This window comes from Leptopilina heterotoma, unplaced genomic scaffold, assembly GCF_015476425.1.
Source record: "Leptopilina heterotoma isolate Lh14 unplaced genomic scaffold, ASM1547642v1 Lhet_176, whole genome shotgun sequence".
In the NCBI taxonomy this organism is placed as follows: Eukaryota; Metazoa; Arthropoda; class Insecta; order Hymenoptera; family Figitidae; genus Leptopilina; species Leptopilina heterotoma.
Window position 1 is genome coordinate 363,397 of NW_025110892.1, and position 15,681 is coordinate 379,077.

At 28.3% G+C, this 15,681-nt stretch overlaps 1 protein-coding gene across 4 annotated transcripts in view; it reads right to left on the minus strand.

Annotated features, from left to right (window-relative positions):
* The window catches only part of LOC122499775 (dihydropyrimidine dehydrogenase [NADP(+)]), a 258,962-nt gene extending 244,062 nt beyond the window's left edge, over nt 1-14,900 (minus strand). The window contains exons 1-3 of one of the 4 annotated variants that reach the window (XM_043608280.1): nt 14,742-14,900; nt 13,392-13,460; nt 12,966-13,076 (exon numbers count right to left, since the gene is read on the minus strand). In XM_043608280.1, coding sequence (XP_043464215.1) covers nt 12,966-13,076; nt 13,392-13,442 — 162 coding nt within the window. In that variant the 5' untranslated portion in view covers nt 13,443-13,460; nt 14,742-14,900. Of the gene's footprint in view, nt 1-9,641; nt 9,693-12,965; nt 13,077-13,391; nt 13,558-14,741 lie in introns of those variants that run through there. The other 3 variants (XM_043608282.1, XM_043608283.1, XM_043608284.1) reach the window with 3 other exon arrangements.
* Between the last annotated feature and the right edge of the window lie 781 nt (nt 14,901-15,681).

Here is a 15,681-nt window from a genome sequence, read left to right on the forward strand (position 1 = left end):
TATCCTTTTTTTCTTAAAACTTAATTTCCTTTATAAATTTAGCTTTGTTTTACTTTGAAAATTCATTTCTATTATCTACATTTACTTTAAATTAGTGTTATATTAAGAAAAATGCTTTAAAAGTCACCTCGTATACAAGCATCTATACACTTCTCATTACGGAAAAGGCTCGTATGAGAGTTTTCTCATATTTCTCATACGAGCTATCGAGCTCGTATACGAACTCCGCGGTCTGTGTATCGAATTTTTTTTACTGGGTCTCTTTTTCTGACTCTAGGGTAGTGTTACCCCTTAACCCTTTAACGCCCAAATGTGCTTTTTTAACCGACTTGAATTTTAACTTCGTACAACTATTAAAAGAAAGGTAAGAAAATTTCAAAAGTACCATTTCCTACTATTTTCGGGGTCGCTCTTTCGAATGGCGTTGTCAAAATTTCCAAAAAATTAAATTAACCCCCTCTTTTAATGAAATTTTCCAAAAAATGCAAGATTTTTTTATGAAATTTTTTTTATTGCAATTTTCATTGTTATATCGGTATCTACATATCGTCTAAGGTATAAAAACCGTATTCCCGATAGCTGTACTTTAAAAATATGCAGTAGTTTTTTTTTCTTTTTTTCATTTTTCATTAAAAAATGGCGCCCGAACGCTAAATTTTTTTTTATTACACATACAAATTTTTTTTTTAATTTGCTTAAATTCGCTTAAAATTTGTTACTCGGGGGTTTATAGGGTCGCTGATTACGAATCTGATGTTAGTTTTGAAAAATTCAAAATGGCGGATTCAATATGGCGGACGATTTTTTTAAAAATTTACCAAAATCACCTGAAACTTGTTACTCGGGGGTTTTCAGGGTCGCTGATTACGAATATGATGTTAGTTTTAAAAAAATTCAAAATGGCGACCAAAAAAATAAAAATCATTCAGATTGGCTTAAAAATTGGTACTCGGGGGTTTTTGGGGTCGCTGATTACGAATATGATGTTAGTTTTTAAAAATCCAAAATGGCGGATCCAAAATGGTAGATGGTAGATGTTACATCCCGTGATAAAACTTTTTTTAATTTAACCCTCAATGTGTAAAATCAAATCAGTACTTTACCTCCCTTTTATTATTCGCCTAATAAAATTACCCTTGGCTTAGCTCGGGACGTGACAGAAGAAAATAAAAAAAAAAAAAATAATAATACTCTAGAAAATAAACGAATAAATTACAAAAACTTCAGGAAAGTACTTTACGTAGTCTAAAAATCGTACGAGGCTTTGAGCTCGAATATAAGATAAGAAGGAAAAACTCCGCCAAAGTCACTTACGTAGTTTTTCTATCGAAAACGTGGTCGAAGCTGAGCGCTGGCTACGAGATAAAAACCTCGGATTTGATTTGCTTGGATATACCGAAGTTCTTCCATCAAAAAGTGAGTCGAGCGCACTACGTAAGCGCCATTCGGCTAAACTCGGATCGCCTTCGGGTCAGGTGATTTGTAGCACGAAGTAACCTGGCCGGCGTTTCATGTACAACACGTGTGTCAAGTAAAATTAATTTGGGGATTTAAGTATTTAATTTTTAGAGTATGTATAATTATTTAATGTGAATTAATAAGATCACTGCAACAATGTGGCAAGATTTTCAAAGTGGTAAGTAATGATTTCTCTTTAAATAAGACTAAAATTATTGAAAAGAAACAAGTACTTTAATTTATTATAATGATAATCAAAAACGCATAATTAATAATAATAATAATTATTTTAAAAATAATTAACTGAGATATTAAATGTTTTTATATTTTTTTTACTGCGACCAAATTATATTTTTACTATCATGAAAAACTGCTTCCCTACCATGTGACGTCAATGGCGTTTACGTGGTTCTTCCATATGATCAGCGGTCCGAACTCGCCTACCTATTTGGTAGAAACTACGCAAAGGACTTTCCTTAACTTTTTACTTCGTATTTGCATTTAGAAAAGCACGTATGTCCATTTTTTCATATAATTTGTTTAAACAATGAACTTTTTATTACATAAATAAATAGAGCACTATCACTTTACCCAGTATGTGAAGTTAAATTAAACAATTTTTTAGTTTATATTAGGGTTCTTAATACAAACAGTTTTCCTTGATTTTCTCAGTTTGATCGAAATGGCGCTTACCTAAGTTCTTCCTTAGTACGGCAGAATAAAGGTCCTCACTTTAAAGTTCAATAAGTAATTAAACTAAGTTTTATGAAAGTAATGTTTCAAGTTTGACATTATTATTAATTGAGTATAAGTAAATTCCAAATTGACCCAAATATCAATTTTCAAGACAATCCGGATGATTTTTATTTTTTTTGTCCCACATATTAGATCCGAAATTTTAGATTTTTAAAAACTAACATCATCTTATTAATCAGCGACCCAAAAAACCCCGAGTACCAATTTTTAAGCCAATCCGAATGATTTTTATTTTTTTGGTCGCCATTTTGGATCCGCCATTTTGGATTTTTAAAAACTAACATCATATTCGTAATCAGGGACCCCAAAAACCCCCGAGTACCAATTTTTAAGCTAATCTGAATGATTTTTATTTTCTTGGTCGCCATTTTGAATAGTTTTAAAACTAACATCATATTCGTAATCAGCGACCCTGATAACCCCCGAGTAACAAGTTTCAGGTGAATTTGGTAAATTTTTAAAAAAATCGTTTGCCATATTGAATCCGCCATTTTGAATTTTTCAAAACTAACATCAGATTCGTAATCAGCGACCCCATAAACCCCCGATTAACAAATTTTAAGCGAATTTAAGCAAATTAAAAAAAAAATTTGTATGTGTGATAAAAAAAAATTTAGCGTTCGGGCGCCATTTTTTAATGAAAAATGAAAAAAAGAAAAAAAAACTACTGCATATTTTTAAAGTACAGCTATCGGGAATACGGTTTTTATACCTTAGACGATATGTAGATACCGATATAACAATGAAAATTGCAATAAAAAAAATTTCATAAAAAAATCTTGCATTTTTTGGAAAATTTCATTAAAAGAGGGGGTTAATTTAATTTTTTGGAAATTTTAACAACGCCATTCGAAAGAGCGACCCCGAAAATAGTAGGAAATGGTACTTTTGAAATTTTCTTACCTTTCTTTTAATAGTTGTACGAAGTTAGAATTCAAGTCGGAAAACAGCACATTTGGGCGTTAAAGGGTTAAATAAATACATGACTATCAAATTGTCAAAACATTCATTTCGCGATAACTTTGGTTATCTAAAGTAAATTAGAACAGCTCCTCCATTATGTGATTAAAATTATATTAAAATTTTAATTATTATAAATGTAAATATTTAAACTAAAACATAAATACTGTCATTAATTTATATATTTGGTTATACATATTGTTTTTTTTTGCGTTACCATGGCATTTGTTTTGGTAAAAGGTAAGAGAGGATTTGGTCCCGTAAGTGCAAAAGATCCGAGAGTCGAGTGTAATAAATTCTAAATTTTTTTCAATTTAAATAGAGCAAACAAATATTTTTAGTACAGAAGAGTTTGAAATTAGTTATTTAAACAATATAAAATTTAATTTTTGTGCAGTTCTTATACATTTTTTCTATGATACAAAATTGTCTACAGATATCTAAAATGAAAATTCATTAACATTTTACAATTTAAAATTGTATTAATTAGAAATAGATGTTAAATAACACTAAAGTAGAAATTGGTAATGGATATTGGATACATTTTTTATTAAATTGTATTAAGAAAAATTTCATCTTTCTTTCTTTTGAATAAAAAGGACGTTAATTGTATTTATGATGTTTTGGCAGTGCCGGATTAAGGGGAGGACAGAAGGGGCCATTGCCTTGGGCCTCACTTTCTGTCATGCATATTAAAAATTTCAGTTAATTTTTAATTGCCCAATCAGTGAAAAATGAATAAAATTTCAATTTAATGTTTAAAAATAAAATTATAATACATTGTGTTTTAATTAACGAGGCAAAACAAAATCTTTACAAAGAGTTAATATATATTTAAGTGGCATAGGGCCTCAAAAATTATTATGCCCCAGGCTACTACTGGCCTTAATCCGGCACTGTGTTTGGGTTGTTTGGATTTAGAAAATTTAATTTAGATGTAAGATGTCAGCGAGCGAAAGCTTATAAATGAATTATTTTTATTCATTAAGATCATGGATTTACTTTAAACAAAAATTACATCTAATCCAAAAAGGACGTTATTTATTTAAAAGTAATTTCCATCATATCTGTCAACTTTACGAAATAAACCCATGGCCAAGAAAAAAGAATTACCTTAAGTGATAAAAATTATAATATAATAGATTATAAAAATGCAATGTTGAATAATAATCATATGAATAAATTTTTAAAAGCTCAATCTGGCCACTACATTACACTTATTATGATGAAACCAGACTTTATATTTTTGATTGTTTTAACAAAGACTCTTTAAATGAGGATCAAATGAACTATTTAATTAAATAATATCCATTTAAACCACCAGTGGTTGTTTTAAAAGTTCATCAACAACCGTTAGGCAGTGTAGACTGTGGACTATTTGCAATAGCATTTGCAACATCTTTATTTTTTAATGAAATACCAAACACTCCTTATTATGATTATTGTCATTTGAGGAATCATTTGAAGTTAATTTTTAAAACCAATCATTTAAGCCGTTTTCTGGAAGAAAAAATTCTATTATATTAATCCACGTTTAATTGTTAAGTATGATTGGAAGTGTCTTTCAAGTGATCCAGTTGAAGAACTCCTATGTAGAAAAATTAACCCTAATAAAATTATTTATCAACAAATTCCGTGTGGAAGGATTTTAAATAGTACAAAGAAAATTAACAATCCTTCAAAATCGCAACAATATTGTGCTATACTCAAATCCAAAAAATCCTTTTATAAAAAAGCAGTGTACAAGGTCAAAAATAATATAGAGAAGTATTACTTAAGCATAAAAATTTGTTTAGTCAAGTTATTGATTCAAATGATGATAACATGGAATCTGTTATTTTAGAAAATATCGTTGCTCCAATTCCCATAATAGCAAATATACATGATAGTGTAAAGGAAACAAATTCTTTATTTAAAACTTTCCAAGGATTATTATCGTGACAGACAAAAATTGAAAAGAAAAATTAAAAAAAACTGTAATAAAAATATAATATATACTACCGGTCAAAATTTGAAGACCATCTATTTTCAGGTGAATGAAAAACATTTTAAATTATATAATGTAGTGAAACTACATTTTTTTATGTTTTAAAAGATGATAAAATTTTGAATCGAACAAGATCTTTCATTAGTCATTTGGCCAATATTTTATTTAGATACTTTTAAAAAATCGTCATTTTCAATGTTTTACAGAAATTTTAATAATTTCTAAAATAATTAACGCTTTTAATGATTTTAGGCTTATTTTAAAGGTGATTTTCTACAGAATGAGAAATACTTATAGGCATTAACGTGTAATACTTTTCTTAGAAAATGCATGTTGTTAAACTTGGATTAAAAAATTAAAAACTTTTAAACAATTTTATTAAAAGAAAAATAATTTTTAAAATACAAACATGTTTTTATTAAACTACCTTAAAAAATCTACACCAAATCATATTTTATATATTTTTTAGAATAGTTTTAGAACAAAAGAATTATTTCAAAGTTCTGGAATTTTATTATCTAACTTTGACGACATCATCTTCTAAGAAAAAAAATTATACGTTAATGCCTATAAGTGATTTTTATTCTTCAGAAAATAACTTTAAAAATAAGCATAAGATCATTAAAAAGCGTTCATTGTTTTAAAAGCTTTTTAAAATTTTAACATCTTTCAAAAAAAAGGAAGAAAAAAATTTTAGTTTTCATACATTTTATGTTTTAAACTGTTTTTTATTCACCTGACAATGGGTGGTCTCTCAATTTTGACCGGTAGTGTATAATATTAGTAAAGATATAATAAAAGTTATAATAAACTGATGAAAAAAATCTGTAGTATTTTTACTTTGTAATTTACATATATTATGAACACAATTAGTGAAAAAATTTTGCATAATTATTGTGTTCTTAAATTAAGATTTTCTTTTGTCACAAATGATTAGGATTGGGCGCGCGATTCGCACCGTTTTGGTTCTAGTAAATATAATATTATCATTTTCTAAATGTCATTTATTCAAATAGAGAATTTTTCAAAAAAAAAAATATAATAAAAAAAAATATAATATAAAATAAATAAATAAATAAATAATAAATAAATATAATATATAATATATAATAATATAATATATATATAATATATAATATATAATATATAAATAATAAATAAATAAATAATATAAATATAATAAAAATATAATAAAATATTTATATTATGAAAACTTATTTTTCTCGAACCTTGATTAATTCAAATTACCATAAAAGATATTTTTTAATGGTTATAAATGTCATTTGATAGAATGTTTACTTTCCCAGTAATAAGGGGTGAATTAAAGTGGATTGGCACTTTTATGCTCTTAAATTCCAAACCAATTCCGTTTTTGTCCGCAATCTTAATGAATTTCTTTTCTTTTGTTAAATTTATAATTTCTATCCAATTCAATTCTCTGTTACCAGGTGATCAGAATTTGAAACCCCTTTTATGCCCTTTAAAGAATTCATTGTAATTAAAAGGCATTAACTCCACAACAAATGATTCCCTTAAACGGCATTAAAGTGAATTCAGACTCTGGTCACGTGGTTACAGAGAATTGAATTGGATAGAAATTATCAACTTAACAATAGAAAAGGAATTCATTAAGATTGCGGACAAAAACGGAATTGGTTTGGAATTTAAGGGCATAAAAGTACCCAATGGGAAATTAACCATTGGCGCAATAATGGTCCTATATTGGGAGCCAGCAGTACCAATGATGGTGCAATAATAGCAACTAATATTGGGCCACTATTGCCAGAGTCTTGAGATGATCATGACTTTGCCAAGCATTGGCAGCCAATATTGGATCACTATTATCTGCCAAAGCAAATGCCGGATTTTCCAAGCCTTGGATATTCATTGGCAACAAAGATTGGACCAATATTAATGACCAATTAATTACCAATGCTTTAAAATTAAATTATTGCTTGGTTATTTCTTGGTTACTAATATTAAACCAACGTTTGAAATCAATATTTTACAAATACCAACATGTAGCAAAAAGTTTTCAAAAAAAAATTAAATTACTAATCTAAAGAAAAAAAAATTAATTTAATTAGAACACTCTGATAAAAACAGAATGTGATAAAAATCTGACAATGACAATATTTGTTTAAGTTTGAGAATGCAAGCGTCTCTTATGTAGAACTGGTGAAACAACTTGCTAACGAGAGGAAGAAACTTTGGCGCACCCTGGTGGCACTTATCCAAAGTATTTTCGAGCATATACTTTGAAGCAGCGCGGGACATTTCAAAATCGAACACCAGGGTGCGCCAGAGCTTCTTTCACTCACTAGCAAGTTGTGTTACCAGTTCTATATATAAGAAGAGACGCTTGCATTCTTAAACTTAAACAAATATTGTCTTTGTCAGATTTTGATCACATTCTGTTTTTAACAGAGTGTTCTAATTAAATTAATTATTTTTTTTCTTTAGATTAGTAATTTAATTTTTTTTGAAAAATTTTTGCTACATGTTGGTATTTGTAAAATATTGATTTCAAACGTTGGTTTAGTATTGGTAACTAAGAAATAACCAAGCAATAATTTAATTTTAAAGCATTGGTAATTAATTGGTCATTAATATTGGTCCAATCTTTGTTGCCAATGAATATCCAAGGCTTGGAAAGTCCGGCATTTGTTTTGGCAGCCAATAGTGATCCAATATTGGCTGCCAATGCTTGGCAAAGTCGTGATTATTCCAAGACTCTAGCAATAATAGCCCAATATTAGTTGCCAATGTTTGACCAAGAAAAAACTGTTGTCAGCCAATATTGGTCCATTATTTAGCCAATGGTGAACATTGGCAATTTTCCATTGAGTACCAATCCACTTTAATTCACCCCTTATTACTGGGTTAACAAATGTTAATTGCAAATAATGTTTTTATACTCCAAAATAACCACTTTTTCTAAGATTAAAAAATCCAAATAGGATTTTGATATGAAAAAATTGATTTTATCGCTTATTATTACAATAATTAACTACAATAAACGACAGTCAATTTTTTAACCTTTTATTTGTTTATACACCTGTCTTCAGCCTTACATTCTTGGCTATACAATTGTCTCTTTACAAATTTAGCTATTACAATATTTCTATAATTATTTCCTTATACTAAATTTTGCACCTACAGAGCGACTTGAAAATTAGGAGTACTCGCATTTGCCTGGACAACCCGTCTAATGGGTTTTCTCGCCAATGGAGAGGGAGACTGTAGAAAACCTCTCCTGAGTACAACCGGTTTATTGACAGTCGAGTTCTAATGGTGTGTATCGGACAATAATCGACGGTGCACATCATTATACCTCGACGTCAAACCTCCCGCTCAGATTGTCTCACGTGCCGGAAAAATACCAAGCCAAATGGGCGCGAACCAAGGGTACTTACTAGGGTGGTCCAAAAAAAGTAAAATCGTAATTTTAATGCTCTCACCCCCTATGATTGTTCTATACGGAGAAAAAAATACCCCTATTTTTTTTTTAAATAAAAAAATATTTAGAGGTAGCTCAAAGTGCTCAAAGTTTTTCATGTACAATGCATGGGAAAAAACAGTTTTTCGTAGAATTTGTATAGAATCCTTAAAAATCAATATTTTTCATTCAGCAAACTCTGTTTCTCTTCAGAAGACTTTAAAGAATAGTGCTAAATTGTTTATTTAATCATTTTTTTAAATTAACTATTTTTCATAGTGCCCCAAAAAAACCCCATAAATTTCCAAATTATAAAAAAATCGTTAAAAAATATTTTTTACTATTTGTATCTAAGTTTTTTCCTAGATTATGAATAAATAACACAAATATTGATTTTTAAACATTATTCCATGTAATTTCTAATTTGTTTAAACAAATTATTATTGTTTATTTACAACTTTTTATCCAATTGAGCTAAAGAGTTGCGATTTTTTCTCAATTTTGCAACTTTTCAGGCCGAAGGTAACCAGTCACTATCAACTAACTAAGAATATTAATTTTACCAATTGTTTAAACAAATTACTATTGTTTAACTTCCACTTTTTATCAAATTGAGCTACAGAGTTGCAACTTTTTCTTAATTGTACATTTTATTTTTTTTGTGAGGTGATATTTAATGTAAGACTTAATTATCAAGTAAAAATGGTGAACAAGAAATTTATTATTATAAAAATGTTAAGTTCCAAAATTTTTATTTACATCGTTGAAATTACTACTGTTATAGCTTCAAATTTAAAGTAACAATTTGTTTAAACAATTGGTAAAATTGTAATTCTTAGATTGTTGTTAGTAACTAGTTACATTTGGCTTGAAAAAATGCAAGTTAAACAATAGTAATGTGTTTAAACAATTGGTCAAATTATGATTCTTAGTTTACTGTTAGTAACTGGTTACATTCGGTTTGAAAAGTTACAAAATTCAGAAAAAATCGCAACTCTGTAGCTCAATTTGCTGAAAAGATAAAATTAAAAAAGTACTTACCCTTGGTCCTTAAACGACCGCCAAGCGAGGCATCTATCCGACTGAGCTAATCTGTCGGTAGTGGTTATATTTGAGTATAAAAACATTATTTGCAATTAACATTTCTTAAAGTAAACATCCTATAAAATGAAATTTATAACCATTAAAAAATATCTTTTATGGTAATTTGAGTTAATCAACACAGGTCTCCTCAGAGGTGGGCAGGTTATTCTAAAATGTAACGCTACAAACTTGGTGGGGAGTTGTTCTAAATGACTTTCAGATTCCAAATTTTCAAACCGATAAATCGTACCTGATCCTCTTTTCGAATTATCTCTTATACAGATAGTCGGAAACTTGAAAAATTTATTATCTCAATGTGGAAGCTTTGATTCAGAAGACTGCTGATTTTTCGTTACTAAAAATTTTTTAGACAAAGTTTTTACAGACAATTATGGTTCCGAATTGTCTCTTCTTCAAGAAACTTTTTGATATTTTGAATTTGGACACGTCTGTCACATGTTAAAGTGCTACATATATGAATATATATATATAATTTCAGAAGCCTGCAAAAAAATAAAAATTTCCGTTGTCTGAGATCGAGAAGTCATTTACCGAAGCTTTTGGTGCGCTAAATCCGAATTAACATTTAACAAAAACCTCCCATCACGTCAGGATTTTGAGAAAATTGGGGGTAAAATACCCAAAAATCATTTCTTAGTAGTTTTTGAAAATTTCTACTAGGTAAATCCGACGTGCTAGAGACTTGTCATATGAGTTAAATTAAAGCTTAAACCCTCTACTTTTCGAAAATATAGCGATATTGCCAACAGCAAACTAAATTAACTGTCAAAATTGATTTTTTAACAGTTGTCCTGCATACAAATTGACCTAAATACAACTATTTTAAAAAATGATTGGATTCGCTAAGAATTTGTTACTTGGGGGTTTTCGGGATCGCTGATTACGAATATGACGTCAGATTTTTAAAACTCAAAATGTTTAATCCAATATGGCGATCGACTTTTAAAAATCGATTCAATTTGCCTGAAACTCGTTACTCGCGGGATTTCGGGGTCGCTGATTAGGAATTTGTCCACAGATTTTTTTATTTTGAAATCATATTCGCAATCAGCGACCCCGAAACCCCGCGAGTAACAAATTTTAAACCAATCCAATCATTTCTTAAAACAGTTGTATTTACAAAAACTAAAAAGTGATTTTTGGGACTTATAGGGGAGAGTGGGGCAAGACGGGGTACCGGCCCTATTTCACAAACGAATTAACCAATCGCGATTATATTTTACATAATACTGCACCGAGACGATAGTTTTTTGTTTACAAAACCTAAAAGCCATGAGAACAAATCTTTTACCTGTTTTACTAAAAAACTGTTTTCGACGATTTTCTTGTGAATTTTTCACTTTTTTAGGAGGTGTTTATTATTTAATAATAACGGTTAATGAACTACATAAAAATTTTTATAACTGGCAAGGGTTACAGAAAAAGGGAAGCATATGTTTTTTTCTTTGTTGAATCGTAAATTGTAGTAATTAATCATTTTATTCAATTTCGTAGGTGCAGGCAAGATAGGGTAGGGAAGAGTGGGGCAAAATGGGGTACACAAATGAAGCAAAAGAAAAGAGAAATAAGGGAAGTTAAGAAAACTACTTAAATCAAGACTGAATAAAATAAGAGTGACCAAAAAGAAAAAAAAAGCTTGTCAGGTTAAATTAATAATTAGAGATGGTAAAGTGGAAAATACACCTTGTCTCTATAAATTGTAATGGTTATTATTTAGACTCAAATGAAGGCTGGGCTGCTTGTTCTGTCTGCGGCCAATGGGCTTTGTGCAGTTGTGCTAGTGTCGATGACGAAGATGAAGATGCAACCTTTACTTGTAAAATTTGTCGACAGAAATAGGTTGCTTTTTTAGTACCGCGCCGGTGGGTCAAGATGGGGAGATTTGCAATTTTTTTCATATTATTAATTTTATGATTTTTTAAGAAACAGATGGCCTTTGTTCTTCTTTATTACTAAAGACTGATTCCCAAAGATGGTTATTAAATAAAATAATAAAATATGTATTCGAAAATTTTCGTTTTTTTTGCGGTTTAAACCTTGAGTACCCCGTCTTGCCCCACTCTCCCCTATCCCCATTTTTCTCAAAATCATGAACATAATTATCTATAAAATCTTGGTCTAAAAAATTTTTAATAACGAAAAATCAGCAGTCTTCTGAATCAAAGCTCCCACATTAAGATAATACATTTTTAAGTTTCCGACTATCTGTAAAAGAGATGATTCGAAAAGATGATCAGGTACGATTTATCGGTTTGAAAATTTGGAATCTGGAAGTCATTTAGAACAACTCCCCACCAAGTTTGTAGCGTTACATTTTAGAATAACCTGCCCACCTCTGAGGAGACCTGTGTCAAGGTTCGACAAAATTAAGTTTTCATAACATAAATGAAGCATTCTATTTCAAAACGACCCCTCTGTAAACAAATGCCCTGTAAACCAATTGAATTTTGTTATTAGCAGTCTTGAAAGATAAATTCCTTTGAATTTCAATGCACCAATCGGTCGCAACACAACTTCACATTTTTAATTATAAATTGATGACAGATATTATCATTTTTTAATTTTCGAAGGTTTATTTTAAAGCTGAAATTTTAACGAAGATTTCTGTGTTTTTAAAAAAGTTTTATATAAATTTTTCTAGATTTTTGAAAAAGTTGAAGTCAAGAGACCAAAGTGAGAAAATTTAATAATTTTTTTTATCTCTTTCTTACTCTACAACTCAAAATATATTAAACAAAATGACTTGAAAGACGGCTTATTTTACGCAGAATTTAGTAAGTTTTCTAATCGTATTTAAGTTTTTCTTGTATCTCCTTTTATTTCCGAGGTATGATTAAAAAAGTGATGGCATGTTTTTTCATAGAGTCGCGTGTAATCGTCCTGATACTCGTGGACGGTAGTGTATATTAAAAAACTTACATATTACCTAATTAACAATTTTAGGTTAATAAAAAAAACAAAAGTCACTCTATTTAATTAGCGGTTCTCAATTTATACATATTTTAACCTCTGAAACGATTGTGGATTTTAATTTATTTCTCAAAATCCACTGAAATGTCCAAGATAATTTTTATAGGAATAAAAATAGAATATTTATGCTTTATTTTGACATCAATTTTATCAAAATCGGATATAACGTGTTTTGAGATATTTGGAAGTTTGGTTTATTTAAATGGAAGAAATATTTATTTAAAAATTGATAAAATTGTTATTTATCCTAATATTATCATTTTCTTTTTAACAGTAAAAAGTATTTCTTACATCACATTTTTCATGGATATTTCGCTTCCAATGATTTTTGTTCGATTTTGTTTTAATTGATGGAACAAGATTTGTAAATTGCTTTATTTTTGGATTCAAATTGAGTAGATTCTGAAAGAAACATTATAAAAAATTAATACATATTTCTCTTATTATTTAATTAGAGAAATTAAATTTGTTAAACTATTATATTGTTTTTTCTTTTTGCGTTAAAATTTAATAATTTTTATATTTAGATTGAAAAATTTTTGTTAAAAATTCAAATCCTCATTGCTTATACTGATAATTAAGTTTGTAAATAATTTGGAAAGTATTTTCTTAATAATTAAAACATAAATTAATTGCGCGTATTAAATTTTTTATGTAATTGGTAAAGGAAATTTTTTTCTAAGAAAGCAGCATATAATGAGAATAAATTAAATTCACCTCAATATCAGGAGTATCGTGACTTATCATTGTTTCAATTTTAGATGACATGTTTTATTAATTGACAATCTTCAAATTAAAATATTTATCACTGGTTGATAATTTTAGCACAACAATATTATATAACACCAAAAAAAGAAAGCAAAAATACACTCCAATACACTCACTTATTTAAAAATAATTTATAAATCGTAATGAAAAATTGATTAATTCATTTTTTTATTATTAAGTTGATTTTATCAATTTAGACAATTTATTTAGGTATATTTAGGTTTTTATCAATTTTTTATTTATTAATTTAGGTTTAAATAAATTGATAAATTTTATAATTAATATTTAATTTTAACTTATTATTATAAAATAAATTATTTTTTTAAAATTAACATTTATTCACTTATAAAAATTAATGGTAATATTGACAAATTTATTTAACCTTTATGGGACTGAGGAAAAAACACCTTCTATGGACGGACGAGGTACCCGGGTACCTATGTTTAATTTGACGATTTCTTATGGATATTATTATTAATTATAGCAACTGAATTACATATTTTATAAACAAATTATGTGTAGTACTATAAAAAATTGTTTTTTGAAATTTTTCATAATTTTTTCATAGAAATTTCAACATCTATTAGCCTGAAATGTACAGAGGTACCCGGGTACCTTGTCCGCCTTTTATGGGTGAAGAAATTTTGTTTATTTTTTCCAAATAAATAAATAAATAAGTTACATTATAAACAATATCAAAACACTTTGTATGGATAGATGTTAGATGCCAAAAAACCTTAGGTTGATACGATTTTCGAAATTATGAATAAAACCAATATGAAAGTGCAGAAGGTACCCGGGTACCTCGTCCGCCTTTTATGGGTGAAGAAACTTTGTTTAATATTTCAGAATAAATAAATAAACAAAGTACATTATAAATAATGTAAAAACACTTTATATGGATAAATTTGAGATGTCAAAAAACCCTGGGTCGCTACGATTTTAAAAAATATGAAAAAAATCAATTTTAAAATGCAAAAGGTACCCGGGTACCTCGTCAGTCCCATAAAGGTTAAAACAATAATCAATGATAGTAGATTAAAATTATTACTGACAGTACTAAAATGTTAATGGCAATAAATAACAAAATTCCATTCTACATTTTTTTAGAGTTAAAGATTATCAAATTTATAGAAAATTAAGTATTTTCTATCATTTAATTTGTTCTAATTTGTAATTTTAATTTTTTCTTTTTTTACTGATATAGTTACACTACATGTAAATTTTTGTTAAAATTTTATTTTTCTATTTACACTATAAATATATATTTTCTTTTACTGCGAAAGTAACTAAACTTACTGACTCCGAGTTAACGAAAAAAAAAATTTCTGTCTCTTTATAAGAAATTATTTTATTTTTTAAAAAACACTCGAAATAAATATGAATTATTTTTTATGTTTAATATGCTCTGTCCGGAGGTCTTGACATTTAAAAGAAAGATCTCGAGTGACTGGGAATTTTACGAAAGGCGTTGAGAAATGAAGTTTGTGGACATTGTACTACACTCACAATCTGTTACGTATGCACGTATGTTTTCATGAGATAAGACCATTGCAATTTCTTAATTATCTTTAATATGAAACTTATTTATATATAAAGACAACAAATGTAATAATAAAAAGAGAAGGTATTATTAATTTTCATAAATTACCTCATAAAAGTGGAAAATTATTTTCTAATATATATATTATATATATTTTTATTGGAAGCTGACATTTTTCCCGAAAAAATCATGTAAGTTTTATAGTGGGATGGCCATAAGTTTAGAAGAAAATTAAAAACAAACTAGGGTTAACCCCGAGTTAAATATTATCCAATCATCAAAAACATTCTGATGGTCTAACCAATCACCATTAACCCGGATTTAACTCGGTTTGAGTGCCGAAAACAGCCATAAATATCACTGTTTTATCTTCATCTGCCCAGGCAGAAATTTTCGTAAACAGCCGTAGTAAACGTCCGATCCACTACTAATATAATACTGTTGGACAGTACTGATTTTCCGTGTAACTTGTACTGGAACTTCGGCATTTTACTGGCTCAGTACGTGCAATGCGTTAGTGAAAAAGCTGCTATTATGACTGGTTTGAGGTTAAGCTACTAATACAGCCGTTGATAAATCAAATAGAAATAATTTTACTATAACTTTAATTTGCTATTTAATAACATTCTATATTAAATTCTTTAAATGTGTTAATGTTTTTCTAATCCCATCATAGTGTAGAATTTAGGTTATCTG